The sequence below is a fragment of the Centruroides sculpturatus genome, unplaced genomic scaffold (genome assembly GCF_000671375.1).
Source record: "Centruroides sculpturatus isolate CEXI.00-Female unplaced genomic scaffold, Cexi_2.0 scaffold179, whole genome shotgun sequence".
In the NCBI taxonomy this organism is placed as follows: domain Eukaryota; kingdom Metazoa; phylum Arthropoda; class Arachnida; order Scorpiones; family Buthidae; genus Centruroides; species Centruroides sculpturatus.
The window spans coordinates 559,066-584,110 of record NW_019384425.1 but is presented as its reverse complement, the minus strand read 5'-3'; the positions used below and the strand labels follow the sequence as shown (position 1 = coordinate 584,110).

The following is a 25,045-nucleotide window of genomic DNA, read 5'->3' as shown; positions in this document are numbered from 1 at the left end:
GATGAATAAACCCTGAATAAATTAATATTAAGTTAGTACATTAATAGAATATTTTAATATACTAGTATATTTATGCAAGATATAACATAATTTTTTTTTAGTTGTTAAAGCGTAATCTTAGAATTGATTTAATTATTTGAAACTCCTATGGAAATTTTAAAAATCATCATCCCTATTTCTCTTTTCGAAATACTCATTTTTTATTAAGCTGTTCTCATTAAACAAGTTTAACGTAACATGGAAGTCCACATCATTCCTCATTTTTGTTGTTTTTCTCTCTCAAAATTCCCGGCAGTCAGCATTTGTGTTCTCTAGAAAACACCAGCAGTTGCGTCAATTCAGCAGTATCTCACTGGATTGATGTTGAGATTTTGAATACAACCCATGCCATCCATTGCCCCATGAGTAATATGTATCAAAACTGTATGGATTTGACAACAGTGAAAGACTGGACTAAGCACTTCCGAGATGATCAGTTGTCTTTGGCCGATGATGCCAGGCCAAGGAAAGTTGTGATGAATAAGGTTACAGTAGCTGAAGTAAACAGACTCATTACGGATGATAGATGAGTCATCGTGGAAGCACTGGCAACCGAAATTGGAATAAGCATCAGTAGTATGCACACCATTATCCTTGTGCATCTGCAGAAACAAAACATCTGTGCCCAGTGGGTGCCACACAACTTGATGTCTGTGCAAAAAGACCTTTGTATCTGTCATTGGAACATTTGCTATGGTACCACAATGAAGGTCATCATTTCATTTCATAGAGAAAATCGTTACAGGAGACAAAACACAATGAAATTTACTGACTATGGAACCACCATGAATGCTGCTCAGTACATGGAAAATTTAAAATCTCCGAGAGCTTTCATCAAGTCTAAGTGGCCTGGTCTGCTTTTGCAAGGTGTCATCCTTTTTCATGACAATGCCCACTCTCACACCATGCACATTGTGCAGGAATCCCTTTTGAAATTCAAGTGGGAAACATTCCAGCATCCTGCATACAATCCTGACTAGTCTCCACGTGATTTCCACTTTTTGGGGAGCTTAAGAGGCACCTGAAAGGGTGTAAGTTTCAATTAGACGCTCAGGTGGAAGACAAAGTTCAGGAATTGTGCAGACATCAACCCACCGAGTTCTATGAGCAAGAAAATGAATATCTGGTATCACAGTGGGACAAGTGCCTTACTCATCAGGGGATTACTTTTAATGTAATATACTGTACCTATGAAATAAAGTCATTGGTTGGGTTTCATTTGAATGACCCTCATATAATGTATTTGAGACTTTAAATGTGCCTTCATCGATAAGTACCTCATCGAAAGAATTCCACAAGACACTATTGTAACCTGTATTTCCATAATATGTTTCTCCCTATCTGGCCTCATCAAATTAGGAGTTATATAATATTAAAATTATATTGTATATAGCATATGTATTGTTTTCATATTGTTAAAATGTTTATAAATTAATTAGAATTTAAAATTAAACTTAAATCCAATAAAATATTTAAAGTTTTTGGTATAAATTTTAGTGTATACATCCAATTTTTGGAGTTTTTCATTTTAAATTATAACAACAATACTTATAACATAATACAAAAACTCTAACATATTTCAATGTAAATTCTCTTCTTGTCTCTTAATCTTACATGATAAGTAATTTTTAATTTCAAAGAAAATTTCTTAATATTTAAAAATAAAAACGTTCTTACCTTAAAAACATCATTACTTAATCCTCTCAGTAGTAGCGAGATTAACATAACGGCAGCACGCTTTACTTCAACAGAAGGATCCGTTTGAACTAAGCTTTGTACACATTCAATTATCTGAAAGAAGAAGATAAATGTAAAATTCCATTTAGCTATAATTATAACCATTTTAAACTCTTTATAATGATAACCTCTTGTAGGTATGGCCCAAGAGAATATTTCAATCTCTGGCAAATTTCGCCCAAATTCGACAAACAAGACACTCTGACTTCGGAATCCGTGTCTTTCGTCCCAGTTAAAAATACGGGAAGCAACACGTCTCTATATTTTGGTGCCAGATCACCTGTTGAAAGAATGTATTAAACTGCAGTTGTCAAAGGTAAAAATGTAATCTTATAAATAATAATTTTCTATTATCTTACCAAGTTGTCTGCTGATGTGCATCAAAGCTTCTCCCAATTTCATCTTTACTTCTTTATTTTCAGAGAATTTGTTAAATTCTGTTGCGAGTTCGGGAATTATTCTATCGGAATCGACAATTCCTAAAGCAATCAGACACTGAATGGAGGATAAATATATGTACGAATCTTCATGAGCAATGCATTCCTGAAAATAGAATGAAATATAGATTTGTAAATCTAATGCATGATCATTACTCATATACATATTTCTATATTAAGAAATCTATACAGAATGACTCAGAAGTCTGGAATCATCAGAGTTATATTGATTTTTGTTTATTCTTTTACAAGTGAAGCATGGCACTGAGTAAGGAGGAACAAACTCAAGTTATTTCAAATAATGGGTCCTGCCGTCAGCAAAGAGTTTAACGGGCTGCATCCAGACCTGTGTCTGATTGGTAGGAAATCCAAATGCAGCCTGTCAAACTCTTCGGTGACTTCAGGCCTACTGCAAGTTCCTCCATTGAAATAACTTAAATTTTTTCCTCCTTACTCAGTGCCTTGCTTTACCTGTAAGAGAACAAACAAATTCCTATGGTTCCAGACTTATGGGCATCTTGTATATGGAATTATTCAGATAGCTTGATCCAAATGTAAATACTACAGGTTAATACAGATGACTAAAGTAACTCCAACTTTGTCTCGTATGTTACAATTCATCATATGTGATCCAATACGTGTCAATACAAGATTTCAGTTCCTCCCTTACACAGAATCTGTGCGTGACAGAGAGAGAGGGAGAGAGATCACCTGACACGACACTATGACCTTTTGTAATGAGGCTTCATCAAGAACACTGTAATTCCTACATTGCTAATGACAATCACTGAACCAAATTAGCACATTCATATCATTGTGACTTCCGTCACCAAAGCAAATCACATCATATATGGGAGAAACTGAAATAACACAGTAACATATGTTGCATCACTCATCAAACAAACAAATTGAGTAATTGTAAAGTATGGGATAAACAAGAATAACTCTAATCATCTGTATGGCATGTACTGTCATATCAACAACAGTATTTATATTTGACCACAACAATCTTTTTGAAAATCCTTGTATATATTCAATGTGCCTCTTGTACTGTACATGCTACAACAAATGAGCAAACTTATTAATATATTAATTTAATTAAACTATAGTGACCAGACAAGTGAAAAAGCTAACGCATACATCTGCAACTCTGATGAACCCAAGTTCACATCTGGGCTACATTTTCAAAAATTTCTGCAAGAGGGAGGTTTGACTTGGTTGTGTCGAGTCCGTTCTTCGACCACCATTCGTTGCTTTACGAACTCGACCAAACTCGTGAAGGACATTAAAAAAAAAAAGCCTTTTTAATGTCCAGAAAAGAAAGAAGTTTAAAGAAAAGATTTAAAAGTTCATAGTAATTGATAAAAAAAATTATCTAAAAAGTACAGGAGAAATAAACTAAACATAAATTGTCATTTAGGTACAGTACTTACTTTAAAAATATTTAATAATTTTTCAAAATTCTCCATTGTTTCAGCATCCTTTGATTCGATTAGTCTCCTAAGCACGATGAGGGCATGACCTTTCTCCGGTACAATTACACTGTGTAAATCTTTCCAAGCATTTTTAAAATGTGACGTCTGCTCTGACATTTGCTGCTCGCCAGCAAATTCATTACTACTATTTATTCCGGATATATTTGTTGTAGATTTATTATTACTTTTTGCTTTCGTCACGACAGTCTCCAAAGCATCGTTGGCCGAATTAGCGTTGCGTTGAAGTGACGTCACCTTTCCAGCAGCACCGTGAGTAACAATGATGATTAGTAATTCTTGAGCAGCAGCTTGAATATCGGCTTGATGACAAATTTCAGTTAATTTTTGTAAACTTGGTACGCATTTTTTTAATTCTTTAAAATCTTCTGATGTTACCTGTTCAAAATTCAATAAAAATGATTAGAAATTTCTAAAAGTATCTAACTAAATCAGTAGCTAAATCCTACTTTATTGCAGAGTTAAATTAAAACCAAATCAATCCTGAATACTTTTGAGACTCCCACCTCGTATTCAAGGGTGTTTACTTAGCAAAAAATAAATCAAAATTAGATTTTTGTTTCGGGATTAATCTTAATTTTAACTATATGGTCCAACTTCAGAGACCAAGTCTTAGCTAGGACCAGTTTAGAGTAAAAACAGCATCTATACTCTGGATTGTTACACGACAGTTTAAACTTTGTTACAAAGCAGCAAACCAACTAACTTTGAGTGAAGTCCAAATGAATTTTGGAGAAACTTCGGCTACACACCAATAGCTTGAACTTTCTGTGCAAGTTTGCGTCATTATGTAAACTTTCCAGGCAAACGCATCATGCAAAAATTCACCGGAATGGACTGGCTTATGGCATTTACTTATAAAATTTTTACTCTATCGATCAATCACAATTCTAGCAAATGCTGCCAACTTCATAAAGAGAATTTACAAATGGTAACAAATGTAATATATATTTTATTTAAAATTATTGGAGTATTAATAACAATAATTACTTTGATGTGTTTGTAAGTCAAGTCTTATAGAAAAATAGTCTTATAGATTAATAAATTTATATAGAAATTACATTATCTCACCTTATTTTTAGAATTTAATAGCATAATCAATGCGCCCAGAGCCAAAGCTAATGTTTCATTCTGGAATGAGGCATCCTTTGTATATATAGGTACACATCTATCTAACGTTTTCTATAAAATAAAATTACAGATGTATTATTTCATATTTAATAAGATACATAATCTAATGCAGTGCAAACTTTGTTTCTCTTATACTAATGTAGAAAAGTATTTGACTGTACTGATGCTGAAACAGTTGATTATCTATGGCATTTAAATAGTAATCCAGAGTTACTATACATACAGATATCCCTCGTATAATACAGTAGTTACATTCCGAAAAAGTGCCACGTTATGCGGATCCATACTGTATGAAACAAAGGACTAATAAAAAATGGAGTTAGATTCCAAAAGTTAACAAAAGTATACTATTCTTTTTCATTATTGTAAGATCTGTGGGCAAATTTGAGACAACACGCACAGTTACTTGAATAAAAAACATATTAAATAACGGAGTTTGCACTTAAAAGTTCTGAAATTTTGTATGGAAGATCTCCCAAACGATGTTAGAGCAAAACCAGAAACTGTTTTGTAGAAGTGCCGTGTTATACGAGGGATACCTGTACTTCATTACATATAATAACTCTAGATAAGCATATGTAAGCATAATTCATAGTCACATATAATTACTGGTCAATGTAAAATTATGAATAATTTTATCAGTCCACAATGAGAAAAAGATTGAGAAACACTGATCTAATGGATTTATAATAGATTTAGATTAAAAAGAACCATTTATATTTACAAGATAATATAAAAGACACTTCGAAGATGTTTAACTTTAAATGTGCTCCAAGTCGGATAACGATTCAACACAACGTAATCATAATTACATTGACGACACAACTAAAATTACACAAATAATCCAAAATTTAACAAGTAACTTTCATTTTTATTACCCAAAGCAATTTAAAATGATATTCTGTCTAAAGATTAAAATGAAAAATCAAATTCAATTTAACTCTATGTTTGATCTTTATATGGATCTTTGTCAGAAATGCCACTATGCACCAATACCGACAAGCATTTCAATACATTACACAGCTGGAAAAATGACAAAGGCAGTTAAGGCACTGGCCTACCATTCTGCAGAGCCTATGATCAAAATAAATAACAGAAAAAAAATACCAGCAAGATCTAAGTCACTTGGATTTTGTGAGAAACCAATCAATGATAAAACCAATGCAAAAAAATTTTTATTAATAAGCATAATATAGCAATTTTTCTGAATTTTAACCAATTCTTTTGGTATATTTTTTTAAATTTTTAAATGTTTAGTTTTTTGCAGAAGCCATGTCGCATTGCAGGTTTAAAATAAACTGTTTATTGATACAATTAACAAAAATTGCACTTTGTCACTTAATTAAACGAAAACAAAACATTCTCACAATTTAATTTTCTCATAAAATTATGGAAACAATTATTATAATGTGTTAAAAAAAAAGTTATATATCCGTATTATTGAAATACCTGAATAAATACAATTGCTCGAGAAGAGTCTTCAACGATATCGTCTCCAAATGAATCTGATATTTCTTGAAGAAATTTTAGTGTCGTTATATTTTTATGCAATTTACTTAAATAGAGATCGTCTTTGTCTAAATATGTCAACGAATTTCCTGAAGTGTTTATTTTCTTTTCCGTTTCTACATCTTCTAACATAACTTGCAATTTCTATACAAATTTATAGAAAAAAATTAAACATAATCTTTATAAAATATATTAAAATTATGATAATTACCTCAAGAAGCATGAAAAATATGTTTCCTGTTATCCTTTTATCATTTAATTTATGAAGCAGTTGTAACATACAATCAAATCGTTTCTCCAAGTAGTCTTCTGTGCTGTAGTAAGTATATAACTGTTAATCAAGCTTATTAAAATAATATACTTTATTATTAGTGAGCAATTACTGGGATAACCACTCTTGCACAGTTTTCCCCTAAAATACACAGAACAACACAAGAAAAATTCTGCTCAATGGTCAGCATGACGAGAAACTATGCTGCATCCCTTAGAGATACAATGTTTACAGTATCGGACTGTTGGTTGAATGATTCCACCGCTCAGCCGACCACTGTGTAGTGACTTTACGATCGCACTCTACTTTAAGCCAGCAACACACAGGAAACTTTGTGGAAACGTGACATAGTGTAACCTTTTCTGGCTTGATCGAGCATTGTGATGCTGCAGCCAAGCTATTTGGCATGATATTATATTCAAGCGACCATGTGATGTCAAAAGAAGGGAGAAAAGTATAAATGTATGGATTTCAATAGAGTAGACTAAGCACAGATTTGGATAAGAAAGCAATAATACTTCTTCCCAAAACAAGGCTGTAGAAATGCAAATAAAAGTGTAGATTCTGGCAGTGTGTAGTGTGTCAACACAACAGCCCGTATGAATAAAAATGAAGCAAATGCTTCGAGCAAAATGTAGAAGTAAAATCATTTCCTCCATTTGGTACAAGTAACAATTTCCTTAAACTTTTGAGAAAATGCTTTAGGTAAACAAGTAAAAGATACTTCTTTTTATCATCTAAATCTATCCCAATAATCTTTCTTCTATCATATATCACAAAATCTTAATAATTTTGATGAATTTTGACATTTTGATTTTAAATTAGAATGTAAAAAAGTGCTGTATCTCTTAAAATTTGTTACCTGTTTTTATTTTATGTAGTTTTAAGAGGTGTTATTTGATTTATATGACATATGTTTTTGTAAAGGGGTGGAAATCAAATGTCTATCCAGACTTTTCCTGTAAATTTAATGAAATAAATAAATATATATAAAATAAAAAAAATTAAAAGATTATATAGTATATTTTACTTAATTTATGATCAAATAAACAAATTTCTAAATGAAAATTAAATAAAACAAATTTGTATGTGGGAGTCTTGTGTCTGGCACTTTTCTAGCATATACACAAAGAAAAATAATCAAAGAGATGATGTCGGGTGATTGGGTAGACTGAGATACAGTGACCCAACAACATAGACCATGTGACAATGGAGATCCGGATTGCCACCATGCGGCAACAGCAACCCTTTCAAGCATACGCATGTGAAACTCTGAGTATCGACCAGCATTCTCTAATGTGTTTTACTCACATATCTGAACAAATGGATTTTACAGAACAGTTTAAACGGGTGTTGCAAACTGGCAACCCACGGGCCAGATACAACCCATTAAGGCATCATATCCAGCCTGCAGCCTTGATGATTTCTTCTCTAAAAATCAATGTTTTCTAACATATTGCGGTATTAAAACAGAAAAAATTCAAGCTTCTGTTTATGTATATCATAAAAGACAAAATAATTTACAAAATTTTTTGGTTTACCAAATAATAACAAATTGGCTCGTGTCTGATATACATCTACTTGACTGGCCTTTTGCTGAATTTAAGTGTGCAATCCCTGGTTTAAAACTAGACACATTCCATGGAAACACCCTGTAAATTCTAATGAACTGGTGAACAAATCTTCTCCATAAATATTAAATAGAGTTACTAGATGTACAATTTTGCATTATGAACATCGTCATCTTCAAACTCAAACTCGTATGTTTGAAATTCTTTGGCTAAGTGCCTCAGCTAATTTTGTGCAAATTTGAGATAGGGATGCAATCAAAGTTAGACTGTGATTGCTAAGAAATTAATTTTAAAATTAATACTCATATTCATTCATTTTTCATAGGATTATAAAAAAAATATATTTTTTAATAATTACTTTGCTGTCTGTTCTCTCTTTATTTTGATGCTCCCTAGATCGCCGTAAACAAAAGCAACATTTCTATTCGTCGGATGAATTCCTTTCGGTAATTCTTCGTCAAATAAAATGCAGTTTACGAGCATTACCGATTCTTCAAATTTCTTTAATAAAGTAAGTACGATGTCTATCTCCTGGCTATGTTGTGGCTAGGTTTTAATCATAAACAAGTAAAAGATACTCCTTTTTATCATCTAAATCTATCCCAATAATCTTTCTTCTATCATATATCACAAAATCTTAATAATTTTGATGAATTTTGACATTTTGATTTTAAATTAGAATGTAAAAAAGTGCTGTATCTCTTAAAATTTGTTACCTGTTTTTATTTTATGTAGTTTTAAGAGGTGTTATTTGATTTATATGACATATGTTTTTGTAAAGGGGTGGAAATCAAATGTCTATCCAGACTTTTCCTGTAAATTTAATGAAATAAATAAATAAAATAAATTTTCTCCACAACAGAGCTAGACCGATGATTAGTATGACACTGTTTTTATGATGTACGTTTTTGTAGGGGGCAGAAATCAAATGTCTATCCAGACTTTTCATGTAAATTTAATGAAATAAATAAATAAAATAAATTTTCTCCACAACAGAGCTAGACCGATGATTAGTATGACACTGTTGTTATCAGGAAAAATATGGTATACAAGAGCAAGAAACTACTACATATATTTTAAACTGAATAAATTAAAAATATGATTAAAATTGCAGCCCAGCATTGTAATGATGTCACAATAATTTTATTCTATATATTTTCTATCTCAAATAATTCATTTTATAAGAGCTTTCATCATAGAAGCAAGTAACAATAGGCCACTTTTTGTAATATATATNCATTCTCTAACGTGTTTTACTCACATATCTGAACAAATGGATTTTACAGAACAGTTTAAACGGGTGTTGCAAACTGGCAACCCACGGGCCAGATACAACCCATTAAGGCATCATATCCAGCCTGCAGCCTTGATGATTTCTTCTCTAAAAATCAATGTTTTCTAACATATTGCGGTATTAAAACAGAAAAAATTCAAGCTTCTGTTTATGTATATCATAAAAGACAAAATAATTTACAAAATTTTTTGGTTTACCAAATAATAACAAATTGGCTCGTGTCTGATATACATCTACTTGACTGGCCTTTTGCTGAATTTAAGTGTGCAATCCCTGGTTTAAAACTAGACACATTCCATGGAAACACCCTGTAAATTCTAATGAACTGGTGAACAAATCTTCTCCATAAATATTAAATAGAGTTACTAGATGTACAATTTTGCATTATGAACATCGTCATCTTCAAACTCAAACTCGTATGTTTGAAATTCTTTGGCTAAGTGCCTCAGCTAATTTTGTGCAAATTTGAGATAGGGATGCAATCAAAGTTAGACTGTGATTGCTAAGAAATTAATTTTAAAATTAATACTCATATTCATTCATTTTTCATAGGATTATAAAAAAAATATATTTTTTAATAATTACTTTGCTGTCTGTTCTCTCTTTATTTTGATGCTCCCTAGATCGCCGTAAACAAAAGCAACATTTCTATTCGTTGGATGAATTCCTTTCGGTAATTCTTCGTCAAATAAAATGCAGTTTACGAGCATTACCGATTCTTCAAATTTCTTTAATAAAGTAAGTACGATGTCTTCTATTTGCTGTCTAAATAGAATAAAGAAAAGTTAATATACAATTAACCAAAGATCTAACACCAGATTATTCAAGGGCTATAATTGTACTAATTATTAAATTAATCAATTTAATTTATTGTTTCCTATTGAAACAGATTAGTATAACTGATTTTATGATTGTCCTTGTAACAGTTTTAACAAAATGTCTTTGCAAGAAAACAATGTAAAATTCTAAACAAAGGGTATTCTGATACACGTTTATGGCTAATGAACAGCAATTTATGAAATAAAATCATTTGACAAGGCTTATGAGACAGTCCTTACAGAAAACTCGGTACATTATAAATTAAATTTAAATAAAATTAAATGATTTAGAAGCTTCTGGGAAGAGAATTAAACCAAAATGAAATTCATACAATTATATGATCTAAATTTAAACATATCCAAAAGCAAAAGTTGACCAGAAGCTTAGATAATATAACTGGTGACATATGTACAGTAATACCCCGAACTTACACAATAGGTGAGACCGAGCGATAACCGCGTAAGTCGGGGTATAATTTCGCAATATGTGTAAAATCAAAGTTGGATGTATGTAAGCTAATAAATGTTCTCGTTAATCTTATCTCGTCATTTGATTCGTTCACAGTTATAAGAAATCACCACATAGAGTCTCTCAAGTCTCCATAGATATAAGAAACACAGAAATAAATAACACAAAATAAATTGTAGCTATGTGTCAATTCTGCGCGACACATCTGAACATGTAAGCTGAACAATAGTATGGGAGGAGTGAGTAATCAAGAGTTGCTGAGCGGAGTGAGTAATCAAGAGTTGCGTGGCGCTCAACTCTTCTCGTCGATTCGTCAAACAAAAGACGAATCGACGAGATTTAAAAATCGCGTAACTCGAGTTCGCGTAACTTGGGGTAGTGTAAGTCGAGGTATTACTGTACTCTACAGAGCAGAAAGACTAGAATAAATGGATATCTCCTGGCTATGTTGTGGCTAGGTTTTAATCATAGAAACTAAATAATTTAGACTAAATGTCAGTAGTAAGGCCACAACCTTATATTAATAATTAATTTTAGAATTAAATTTAATAATTTGGAATGTTCTAAAAGAAAAACAGTGTTCTAAATAATTACTGAAATTAATCACCTACTTTTAATACCTGTAATTAATACTGTAATACACTGTAATTAGTTTTTGAATATATTTCGCTCTCTTTCTACCTTGTGGACACTAAGTGGACCTTCTCAAATAATCATCACGGCACTCAATGGAGGCAGCCAACTAGTGAGGAATGGAGTCAACATATCAGAGACAGATCACTCCCAAAAAATTCCTTGAGTCAGGTTCAATCTCGAGTCCCTGATGCAGAAGGGTGACACCTTAACTGCCTTACCATTGCTTCTAGATATTTGGCAATTTAATAAACATATACTTAAATTTTAAAGCTATTTCTGATATTTACAGCATAATAAGTGCAGAAATCTTATAAAACTATGTGAAATTTAGATCTTCGTAATCTTCGGGAGAAATTTAACTTTAAAGTTAAACAATTGCCAGTTACAACGAACTATATTGATGATACTAATTACTAATTAAATTATATTAATTATAATTGTTAAATCTATCAACAGATGATGCCTAATGCTTACCTTGATGCCAAATTACTTGATTAGTTAGTAGCATTAATATAGACTGATGTAATCTGGCAATCATTTGGCTTTAATTTAAAATTGGGTTCTTAGATGTTTGTATTAGAAATTTTAAGTTTTTTTTGTGTTTGATTAGAGCAAACCTAAAGTCTACATATGCATTAATTCTCTAATTTATCTGAAAAATAACTATTACATCACACAATTTGCAAATAAAAACTTACTTTAAATAAAAGATTCCACCGGCCGAAAAACAATGGAGGCGAAAAAGAGGGACGAATACCATATGTAAATAAGACCATACATTTTTAGGCAAACCAATATTACATGTGACAATCTGTAAAATATAAATACATATTCGGCCTTGTAGTATTTAAAATTATTAAATATATTTACCTTAAACTTTCACTTTATGATGACGTTAAGTTTTTAGAGTTGCCAATATAAATAAAAGGCAAAATAATATATTTTAGTAGATCTATTCTAGGCAGTGTCACATCCGGAGGGCAGCCAAGAGGTCCTGGCACCCCCAAAATGAAAGAGGAGGAAAATTAGTATATTTTCCAAGAATCTTTTCTTAATCAAAATTTATTTTTTTATTTATATTGTGTCACGTCTTCTATTTCTATACTACTTATGAATTTGTGGTCACGTAAGGTGGAATTTTAATGAATTTGCGTTAAAAATCTTTTTATCCGTTCAACTTGGCTCCCCAACATTAAATCTTAAGTGCACCACTGATTCTAGGTATATAAAAATTAACTCTATCTCTCTCTTTGATAAAATAATACGAAATATTTTTATATATTAAACAAACATTGTATCCGTGGATTTAAGTCACAATTTCTCTGTAATAAAATATGAATAGATATGAGCGATTATTTATTGTGACACCGTCACAATGCCGGGCAGCTTTCCATCTAAAATTAGTAGTGGCTTGCCCCCGTACATCATACTTTTCCTTTAACAATATAGTCGAGTTGGTCATCTATTAACTGCTTTTGGGGAAAGTTTTGAATTGAAATAATGTGATTTCCAGTTTGTGTTGGAAGTTTGTATATAGTTAATCGGGACCTCCCGCCCCTAAGGTTTCCATAGCTGGTGTCGGATTTTGTCTATCTAACTCCATTCTTGAGATTAAAGAAAAATGAATGGATGACAACAGTGGGAATTTATAGGTCTACAATTTTTTCAAATTGCAGTTCTTAATGGGGAATATCCAAACCCTTCATTCAGAACTGCAATTTTATCTATTTTGGTTGTCTAGGCGATTCAACACTTAAATATCCAAAAAAGTTAATGGAACAGTATCTCTAATTATGACCCTTGGTGAGATATTCGCATCCAAAAATTTTTGTGACAGTTTGTTAAACACATGATAGACCTCACAAGAGCACGCAGTGTGACTAATTGTGCTCTGGAAGCAGTTGGTACAATGATGTTTCCTTTGTCTTATAAGCTTTTAGTCGTCTGTACTAAAGTGGAAAACAGTTGAATTTTAGCAAAGTTTTGTGTAGTAGTTCCTGACTGGGAATGATGGTATTCTAACTTCCAAATATACCAATATTTTCTTCAAGTCATGAGTTTCTTCTTCAAATCTGACACTTAATGTTTTTGCTGTTGTTTCTAAGTGAATCATGCAACCAGATTTTCTAGTTTCTCAAATAACTCACTAGAATCACCATTCGTCGTTGGTGAACTCAATTGCCGAAGCAATTTCGTCAACTTAAAATTTACAGAAATTAAAAGTTACAATATTAACATATACGATAAACTGCAAATAACATGCATTTGAATTAAATACAAAACAAAACATTTTCAGCCTCTTTTTGGGGCCTGCGTGAAGCATCAAACTTTGAAGAACATCAGAGATTCTAATTTTAGAATGTTTTTTAAAATTGTTTTCCTTTTGACATCAACTGGTTTTTGAATGTTTAATACATATGTTACGTTTTTTCATATACTCCACAAATTATTATTATTAAATACAGAATAAAATTATCCTTCTAACTCACAAAAAACTGAGCCGAAATTCTTGAGTTAAGACATGCCAAAATAGACTCTCCAGATACCCTGTGGCTCTTTGCTTTCACAAAGACCAATAAGCCATGTAAACGATTACGTTCAATCATATACAAGGCCAGATTGCCTACAATAAACCTAGAGCAGTGTATACATCATCTATTAGCTAACTGCTTAAAAGACTATCAGTACACCATCCAAGATTCATTTCAATTATTAAAAAAGTTAAACAAAATTAAACTGGCAGGAAGCGAGTACATCACACTGCTCAACTTCATCTCCATGTTTCCATTCATTAGATTGGAGCCTTGTTTTCTCATTCTAAGGGATAACTTATTTAACCTAGTACAATTGGCAAATTTATACCATAAGCACATGTTTGAATTAGCACTCCTCTGCTAGACCTCATTTTTTAGCTTTAATAAGCAAACTTATCTGCAGAAATGGGGGTGTACCAATGGGTAAGGTCAGGGTATTTATGTGAACTCATAGTTTGCTTCCTCAAGAACAAAGCGATAAAAGAGTTCTTACCTCAGCTATTTTATTACACCCATTACATTGATGACATTTTGATAATTTGAAAGTCCAAACCAGAAGTGAATAAACTGTTGCAGAGATTCAATGTCAACTCCTACAGACTTATGATTAAAATAGACCAAATTAGCACTGAGGTACATTTCCTTGACTTCTACATCATGTTAAAAACTGGCAGGGCTGAAACACGGGTGTGTAACAAACTTACCTCTTGTCCATGCTTTATTTCCACCATTTCCGGTGACCAATACTGTTAAAGCTGGCTGGATTTAGAGTATTAGTTAGTAGAGTTCCAATGCTAAAGATAGTAAGATAGAATTGGAACACATTAATAGCATAGCAATAAAGCATGGATAGAGTAAAAAACTTATTCTGTCATTAGCTTAAAAAAAATTCAAACTTAAGAACATCATCCATCCTTCTAACAATAAGGAAGAGATAAAACCTCAAGCCTTGCATTAATGTATTTGCCTAATGTATTGGTGCAATCCAATCATCTTTTGCTTATTATCCAACACCAAAGATAAGATCAACAGGAATAGAACCCCAGGAGTACAGTACATTCTGTCCCCATAATAGAAAATAGATTTGAAAGAATTCTTACGTACATGGGGTCTACTAAGAGATTGTGGACATGTAGAATTAAAGAACACCTGCAGGACATCTCTAATTTTTGTACTATATGCATTTATCTTCCTGTCATAATAATTTTACTTGTTTAATTTTTATTTTATAATAATAATTTGTGGAGTATGCAATTCAAGGGCAAGATTTTGGCATTTCTTCTCACAGTTAAGTCTGTTCTGCAGTTAACAACTTTGACATTGTGTCATTGAAAACACTATGCATTTTCAGATCTGTAAAAATGATGTAGCAGCCCCAATGGAAATGCCACACTTTTCTGCAATGGTAGCCTGTCTTCTTGAACAGTATCCCGATTCCGTGTAACCGTCAAATCATTCCGAGAAGTGAAATGATGACCTGATCTCTCATCATCTTCCATACACTGTCTCCTATCCACAAACAGTTTGTGCAATTTGTACACGACAGTTTTCTTCATAGCTGCTTCCCTGCAAACTGTAAAACAGTAAACTGCAGAAAACATTTCCAGAATTTGTTGAGGTGTCCTTCAAAAGGACAAAATTTGATGTTTATTCTGGACACTTTCATGATAAACTATGCTTTTATGTCATAAATGAATGCAGAAAAACCAAAAAAACTGTTTGTGATGTCACTGCCTCGTGCGGTGTGACTCAGTACATAGTTGCCAAGTATTTTAAAAAAATCTGAGACATTCTCACTCCACCTATACACATTTCAGACATTTTCTGCAAACTTTTTGAATGTACTACATTTTTATATTAAAATATCATATAATTAATATATTTAGATTTAAAATAAATATATTTAATTTAGAATAAAACAGACAAACCTCATAAAGACTTTCAATGCATTTATTTAATTCTTGTTCGGTAACTAAAATTTCGTCGGCAAATTTGTTAGAATTTATTTCTGTAAAACATTATTTAAAAGACACTAGAAAAATTTCTGTTAATATTGCTATAAAATATCTAACAACAAACCTTTTTAATTTTAAAATAACAGAAAATTAGTTAAAATATTACACTTATCATTAATATTTAACACACACACATACACCTGTATATATTTTAAGCATTACAATACATATTTTATACCGACAAAGATATCGTCTATTTAAATAAAAACATAATATCAGAACCACAGTATAATTTTAATTCAAATAAAACCTGCTTTCTTAAGATTTAAAAAACTTTAACATTGACATTTTGGAGCAAGTCACACTCGTCTTCAGGAATGCTAAAATATACGGTTGCGTGGACGAGTAATGCTCAAGCTTTTTGGTTTATAGGACAAATTGCACGTAAGTTGTAGTTAGGCAGGCCACAAATATTTTGTATACTCGACATATACAAAAAGTAGATCTATTTCTATCATTTACGATGTGTTAAATATATTTGTGAGCCTGATTTGGTCTGGAGATCACTGTCTTAAACAATTAATTTTACATAAATTTGCAGTCAGCATTTCCTAAATGGCATGTTATTTTTATGTAGTGTTCCTGAGGATGAAGTATCACTTGCTCAAAAGTACCAAAACATCTATTTAAATGCCAAATATTAAAATAAATTTAATTTTTTGATATTATAGAATGGAGTGTTGTTTCTTCGTAAGTTATTACGTTCGGCATTTGAAAATTCACACAATACTCCTCAATAACAAAAACTTTAAAACTATTAACTTTGGGAAACCAACTTTTATTACCTAAAAGAAATGTTTTCGGTTAAGATCTGGCCATCCTTAGCTTACATTATTAACATTTGGCCCCAGGATATAATTATGATATTAATAAATTTGCTTAGTGATGTTATTGACGCTATTAAATTTTGATGGTTAAAGTTCGAGGGATGGGAAGATAGAGGCAAATTGAGTCATATCTCGAGTGGGGTCAGACCTAATTAAAAAATTTACTCATTATTGGCATTTACAATTTTTAAAAACTCATCTCGACACTCAAAATTAAACTTGTTTTGCCTTTTTTTTTTTTTTAATACAAATTAATAATATAAAAGTTATTTTTTAATAACATCTTGATGGCACTACACATTTAACTTTATGCTAATGTCAGTGATCTTTAATCAGCAATGTGATGTATAACTTTTCTGACAAATCCAGGCCAGGCCATTGCCGATTTTTTTATTTTACGAAGTGTTATTATAATTTTAATAATAGAGAGAAACATCATTACGTTTCCCTGTAAACTGCAGAACAGAACAACAGTTTTTAAGAATTATGCACTAAAATAAAATAAATTGCATAGTGATTATAACAAGATATTAATCATGAGCACAAGAGAAAGATGATCCACCCATTTGCACCAGTTTGCCTTTCACAGAAGACAACATGACTTGTACATCAGTTTCCAAAGCTTAGAAGAAATGTTACTAGTAATTATAAAATACAATTAAAGCACAAATTTAAAAAAAAAATAAAACTCACCTGAAAATTGTAGGCATACCAATAATGGTCTTAGTAATTGCTTGAATATATATTTCCATGCAAAAGTAGGTTGATGTTCAGCCATCGAAGATATGGCAGATATAATGGTAAGAATATACTTTTTATTATGAATTAATTCTTTTGTGTAAATTATCTTTAAAATCTAAAAATATATAAAATATTTATTATTATTAAAATTATTTAATAATACCAAGTAAGCTATATGATAAAACTTTATTAAATTAGCTCAAAAGTTGAAAATATCTCTCAGTTTATAAATTTTATCCAAAAGCAAGTTGATAGTAATGTGAGATGCAAGAATTTGCAGTTTAAATCACTTTACAGGCATTACAATCCCATTGCATGTTATAGCAATTCCTTCTGCTTGCTTTCGTATACAGTCGACCCCCCTATAAGATAGAGATACGTTCCATTCTCTAGGAATCCGCTTTCTTACGAATCCTTCCAATCACAACCCGACACCTAACAAGTTTACGGACTACGGCTGTTTGAAAGATTTTCTTCCATAAAATTAATCGATTCTAGACTAATCCGACTCAACATTTCCAAAATACGTATATATTTTTTGGGAATAATCCGTATAAACTACGCTATAAACAAAAAATTGTAGGATTACTTACCGAGTGTCACCATTCGACATTGCCATTGCTCAACATTGTTTTCGTCGCGGAACAGCTCAGCAAAGAGCGGCCGATTTCTAACAACTTATTTTTCTGTGAAAACTTCGTAGAACTTCGGAGACATCATTAATATAAATAATTTTAATCGCCGTTGAATAAGAAATGTTTCTTTCACAAGAAATGTATAAAATTACAGTACTGTATTAGACTTACGGTACCTAATTTACATACTGACAGACGATAGTTAGCGTAAAAATCTCCGTAGCGTGGCGCCACGCTAGACGGCGGAAATTATATATTTAATTATAACAAAGTTACAATAAGTTAATATATAATTATATATACAGTACCTAATTTATATATAATTAATATATAATTATATGTACAGTACCTAATTTATATATAATTTATATAATACTGTCCAGACGATAGAAATCTCTCCGTAGCGTGGCGCTACGGACGGCGGGAAAGTAGTTCGGCTTCCCGATGACGTTTGAGGTGTTTATAGGGAACTTTTACTATTTTTTACGGATACCGGTAGCAATTTTTTCGTAGTTTTATAGGAATCGTAACTATAGGGACCGTAATTATAGGGGGGTCGACTGTAATCTGTATATCTACCTCTACAATATGATGCCTGCCTCTAGTGCCAAATTACTTAGCATTTAAGTAATAATAGTAGTGGTAATATATCCCAATATAATCCTGTAATCGTTTGGCATTAATATTTAAATATACAGTACATGGATATCTAGCCCACCAGCGGCCGAGCGGTCTTCATACCCTAAACACTGGGAGTTCGGTCGTGGGTTCACGCCGCAATCGGACAAGCTGGCTGCTTGGAGTTTTCCGGTTTTCTCCTTGCCAATAACGACTAAATAGGAGGCCAGTTCCGCATAAAAGTCCTCCTGGAAGGCATTCTTTCTCCTCGTGTAACATCATGCCCCAGAGAAGGCAATGGGAAACCACTCTGGGTACTAACCTTTCCTAGTAACACCTTGGCGTATTATTAACTACTTACTAATCTACGCCGGGTGTCGCCGACATCAGAAATCTGATATGGCACCAAGAAGAAGAACATGGATATCTATCACGATATAGATATAGATATTCTACCACTCTGGAGAAGCCGGGATCAAATTTGTGAAGACAAAAGACCCAGAATTTTTCATGGGCAGTCTGTTGCAAATATATCAAGCTGTCCCCATTGTGAGCACAAAAAAAAACCCTTCTTTGTGTCAATCACATATATTTCTTTGTGTTCATAAATTTCAGTTAAAGGGAGAAGTATTTTCCTGAGATTTCTTTTATTAATACATTTAATATCAAATTTTTGAACCTTAATTTCTTCAAATAATAATAATATCAGTTAAAATACCTGAGGACATATCTTTGCGTAATAAGATTCTGCAGATGCACATGAACTTGGCACTTGAACTATTAATTTTCCAATCATTTCGCACTGTTTCCAAACAGTTGGATCATCTTGGTTTACAGCTTTTGTTTAAAAGAAAGTTTACGTAAGTAATAAAATATAACACTCCTTATATCTGAATATATATACATATAAATTTAATTCAATGTTAAACCTGGATCTAATAAACCTTGAATAATGAAAATAATGCCTTGAGATTGAAGAAGTTCATTTGTCAGATAATTTCCACAAGTTTTCTGCAACCATTTAGGAACACATTTATCCTATTAAAAAAATAATTGTATTTTTTACTTTTATAATCAATAATTATAAAGAGTATAAACAAAAACATTGCAACAGGCTATATCTTGCTTCTTCTACATATTAACTAAATACATGCGCAATTACCAACACTACCTCACTACCAATTATCAGTGGCGAGCTAGTCAACGATATAGTCGCCATACAATGCCAACTCACTTCCACGATGCCAAATTCTATCTCAGCTCTGATGTGTGCTCAAGGCTGCACGATAAGCTACACAGAGAAGTCACACACAATTTTCCCCATATATTATAACAGTATCCACCTGCTGCCGCTTTGAATATTTTAATCGGACAAAAAACGTTTTATACTGATCTCAAGGCACTCTATCACTTTATAATTTAAATTGTGACATTATCTTTCATAGAAGATGAGAGAGAATTTGGCCCCGTGAGAGAGAGGTCAAAGGTACATGGTGACTATACCGTCAAATAGCCCATTACCTATATTTTTGTGCACTTGTATTTAGATAATACACAGCAGAAGCAAGATATAGTCTGGTGCTAGGTTTTTGTCTTTGCCTGTATGAAAAAAAATATATTATTTGAAAATTTGAAAGCATGACTTACATTTCTTTGTTTACAAGAACTTATTCTTTGTAACTGGAAAAGGTTATTGATCAATATAGGTTTATGAACACTTTTTAAAAACACTTCTAAATCTTTCAGAAGAAAATATCTGTCTTTCCACATTTCGGCAATCAATTCTTTTGACAACGGTACACGATTGCATACTAAATTAATTTAAATAAATTAATTAAATTCCAATTTATGAAATAGCCAACTTATAAAGACTTACTCTAACTTTAAGCAATTATTTAAAGAATTATTAAAAATAATAGTATATAATTACTTATAAAACCAATTCAATACACATTAATAATTGAATGACACAGCTGAATCTTCGTTGGACTATAATATGGTTAAAGACGCTAAATAATTTGGACTAGAGACTGATGGTTAAAGCTGTCGTTTTGTGTTAAATTTAATTATTTGAAATAAATTAATTTAAAATCTTTTGAAAGAGGAGATTGCCCGAGAGCAGAACTTTAATCCGAAACTCCTACTTATCATACAAATGTAATATCAGTTGTTAGCCAGATCCCAGGCCATCCTTCATTTCCAGACCAATTAACTTATAATTAAGTTATGATCCAGTTTTAGATACATCTAAATAGATCATAAGTAATTAAAATTTTACACCTAAATTGCTTTCTGGGCATGTTAATCTTTACCTTCACTAATTTATCAATATATATAAGGATATTTAAACAAGGTTATGTTAAATAAGGTAAATGATAAAGTTATTGGCCATTTTAAATGTAAATCTCTTTAATAAAAACATCGTAAGTTATTCTGGAAACATTACAAGGCAGTATTAATAAAGGTTTCTGTTGTCAGTACGTAGCAAAAAGTCCTGCAGGTTCATCTGTCATTGAGCGTAGCCATTAACTATACAATTGATGGCCAGATGGCCAAACAGTTCAGGTGATAGCCTACTGCTCTGGGAAGCTCGAAATTGAATCCAGACCGATCTAAAACCACAAGAATTTTTCAGGGAGTGGTCCGTTCCTGATAACTGGGTTCCCGTCCCTCACCACCCAGGGCCCCATTGTGGCCCTGGCTGAACCCATAATTTGGCTTGTTAAAACAGATACTAATATTCCTGATGTTGCACAAATTTGTCTTAGATTTGCTTGGTGCAAGGATGCATACCATATTATTTGGTATGTGCATGGCATGCCATATTATGTAATACAGAGTGCGTGAAAAACGTCAGAAAGGTGATAATTTTGACAACTGCTGGACTAATTGTGAGTTTGGTGATTTTACCTACTACCAGAGAAATGTTTCATCCTACCAGGTTTTAAGTCTTTCTGCCCTGTGGATACTAAGAGGATCTTTTTAGCAAGCCTGTTGCGATTTCAGCCAGGTCTACAATAGAACAGATAGATGGTGAGGGACAGGGCCTGACATATTTGGACAGACCACCCCTCAAAAAATTCTTGGAGGTTTTTCACCTGTGTGGACTCAATCCTGGATTCCCAGAGTGGTAGGCCGTCAACTTAATTGCTTGGCCATCACCTCTAACCAGTTTTTAAAATGTTAATTTATTTGATTTAACATTTTTTTAAAGATAACAGGACTAGGAATTAATATTTAGTTGTGTGTTATACAGTAGTATAAGTATTGTATTGTTGTCATTAACTGAATTTTACAAGGAAATCTGTAGCATTGTAAGGAAATCTTTGTCTCCCTTGTTTAATCCTGATGCTGGATGTAGAGCTCAAAAATGTTCAGTTCAATTAGAAAACACGTATACATTTTTTGGGCTCACCATGGTTTTGCAGGCCCACAATGGGATGGCCATATGGTGAGGGATGGGATCAGACATATCTCGGACAGACTTCCCATGAAAAATTCCTGGGGTTTTCTATCCAGATTCAATCCTGGATACCCAGAGTGACAGGGAGACTAACACCTTTATCACTTATGCCATCCAGCTAGTCAATATAGTGAACAAAATTAACTTCATAACAACTTGATCTGTAACTAAGTATTCCAAGCAAAAAACTTGACAATCCAGAAAATAATTTTAATGTAAATGCGACAAATCATCAAGGTTTCATTTGGTTTATTTAGTAATACATTGGGTTGTTGCAAATGAAATTACTTGTTTTTTTACTTTTGACTTTGAAGGTTTATTGATGAACTCAATACATATGTATTTAATCAAAATAGTCTCCATCAATTCAAATACACTTGTTCCAATGCAATATAAGTGCATTAATACCAAATTGATAAAAATCAGAAGGAAAGGCCAAGAAGTCATCAAATGCAGTTTTTACAGTGTCCTCTACCTTGAAGTTTCCTTTCCAAAAACTATCAATATGTTTAAAAATGTGAGAGTCCATTGTAGAAATATCTGAAAAATAAGCAGGGTGAGGGAAATTTTACAGTTCAATTCTATCAATTCTTTTATGATCTGCTTTGCAACATATGGTCTGGCATCATTGTGCAACTGCACCGTAAGCTGCATCTATTCACTAATGCTGGTTCCCAAATATTCAGTTTATCATACATCATTTCAATTTATTGACAGTATTTCTCACATTAATCATTTCATCTTATTGCAGAAATAAAAAATGAATCGCACCTCTATACAGATAACATAACCTTGCATGAATGAAAGCTGATTTTCGGTGCTACTTTGACATCTATTCACTGTGCAGAACATTGACTAGATTCATTCGGGATCCATTTTTCATTGCCAGCCACAATACGTGACAATATACCTTCATTTTTGTTCCAGCAAATCAAAGAATAGCAGACCTCCAAATGATACACTTTATCTCTCTTGTAAAGTTTGTATGGTACCCATTTGTCGAGTTTCTTGACTTTCCCCAAGGTCTTTACATGTCAGGAAATGGTCGAATAATGAACATTAACCTTGAATAATGAACTAAAAGAGTGAAAAATTTTAATTTTGAAAAATGGCAACTTTATTTGTAACAACCTCGAAGATCGTACAAGAATATAATCTTTCGAGTTGTTTCCGTTTTTTCCAGGTGTTATCCAACTTCAACTGACTGATGTTATTGTAAATATATATATAAATTCTTAAAAATCAATTAAAATTGATTATTAAAATATTAAAAACTACTGAAATAGTTATATCATTCAAACATTCATAAATTTTATAAATAAATTTCAGTTTACTAGTTTTTACCTTTTTATTTATACTTACCATTACATCTGTTTAAGAGTTCAGATACAGTGAGTTGTTTTGTGATATTAACATTAAATTTTTCATTTAAATTATCCGAAGTTGAATTCTATAAGGAAAAATAAAATTATATACTTAATTTCACTTTACTTTCATAAATTTAATTCTTATTACCANAATGGCAGGAACGCTGGGAGAAGTGTATACATTACCAAGGAGACTACTTTGAAGGGGATTAGGGTTTTGTACCTGAAAGTCAATAAATTTATTTTTGCCGACCAAAGGTCCGATACTTTTTGAACAGCCCTTGTAGGAAGCACTATAAATGAAAATGGTTATGCCACAACAGTGAAAAGACTTTGCATTTTACAGTTTACAAAGTCTGAATCATTCATCGTGATGCAATGTGAGTAATCTGGGAGGAGTGACAACAAATATGCCATAGTGAGCGTAAGAAGAATTTAAGTATCAATTGGATGTGTGCCATGCAACATGAGGTGAATGCATTGAGAAACTATAATGGGCAAATGTGAAACTTAGACATTTTTCCAATGTTTTAATGTACATTGCAATGTTCTTGGATAATAATTATCATAATTACAATAATTTAAAATAGTAGAATTCTTTCTGGAAGACCCTTTATATAGTGAGTGTTATAGTACTTGTTGTAGTACTACATTAGTATAATATATACACGGTATATGTATTCACACATACACTATCCTACAATAATGGATCGGACAGCAAGATGTGATGGCATAAGGTAAAGAATACATGCTTTAATAGGAGGAGAGTCCATTATGTGCTGCAATTACACTAGCAACTCTTCTTGGCATACTTTCAACAAGGTTTTGATACACAGCTATGGGCATTTGTGTCCATTTTTTACTTCAAGAATGTCATCAGCTCAGCTGTAGATTTTTGATGTGGTTCGCTGGTCCATAAGCGTTGCTCTAACTCGTCCCACAAATGTTCTATTGGGTTTAGGTCGGGACTCTGAGCAGGCCAGGGAATATGGTTGACATCTGTATCTTGATACCACTGCTTGACAGAGGCTGCAACATGACATGGAGCATTGTATCCTGGAAGTAACATTCGTCCATTCCATAAAATTGCCAGAGCATAGGAAGAACTTGATTGTCCAATATGTTCATGTAGGCGTAGGCATTCAATTTACCAGGAACAACGTGCAAAGGTCCCAGGCCATACCAAGAAAAACACCCGCAAACAAGAACACCACCATCATTGAGCTTGACAGGTGTCCAGTCCATTATTGTAGGGTAGTGTATGTAAAAAACTTACAGTATGATCTTATTTTACAGTTTTCATGCCAGCAAGGCATGAAAACTGCTATGCAAACATCTGCTATGCAAACATCTACATGCAAGTTAAAAAAATTTCCTATAATCTGTGCTCCACCCAAGTATGACGGCAGATGTACCATTTGGAAGAAGTTCCACTCTTCC

At 32.4% G+C, this 25,045-nt stretch overlaps 1 protein-coding gene across 2 annotated transcripts in view; it reads right to left on the bottom strand.

Moving 5' to 3' along the window:
* Window positions 1-25,045, bottom strand: part of LOC111619541 (transport and Golgi organization protein 6 homolog) — a 37,130-nt gene that overhangs the window by 5,531 nt on the left and 6,554 nt on the right. The window contains exons 3-18 of one of the 2 annotated variants that reach the window (XM_023361282.1): window positions 23,601-23,688; window positions 20,423-20,586; window positions 19,705-19,813; window positions 19,494-19,612; window positions 17,475-17,637; window positions 15,868-15,947; window positions 12,104-12,216; window positions 10,232-10,247; window positions 8,547-8,710; window positions 6,558-6,660; window positions 6,287-6,490; window positions 4,778-4,888; window positions 3,647-4,084; window positions 2,136-2,319; window positions 1,905-2,056; window positions 1,717-1,830 (exon numbers count right to left, since the gene is read on the bottom strand). In XM_023361282.1, coding sequence (XP_023217050.1) covers window positions 1,717-1,830; window positions 1,905-2,056; window positions 2,136-2,319; window positions 3,647-4,084; window positions 4,778-4,888; window positions 6,287-6,490; window positions 6,558-6,660; window positions 8,547-8,710; window positions 10,232-10,247; window positions 12,104-12,216; window positions 15,868-15,947; window positions 17,475-17,637; window positions 19,494-19,612; window positions 19,705-19,813; window positions 20,423-20,586; window positions 23,601-23,688 — 2,322 coding nt within the window. Of the gene's footprint in view, window positions 1-1,716; window positions 1,831-1,904; window positions 2,057-2,135; window positions 2,320-3,646; window positions 4,085-4,777; window positions 4,889-6,286; window positions 6,491-6,557; window positions 6,661-8,546; window positions 8,711-10,067; window positions 10,248-12,103; window positions 12,217-15,867; window positions 15,948-17,474; window positions 17,638-19,493; window positions 19,613-19,704; window positions 19,814-20,422; window positions 20,587-23,600; window positions 23,689-25,045 lie in introns of both variants that reach the window. The other variant, XM_023361283.1, reaches the window with a different exon arrangement.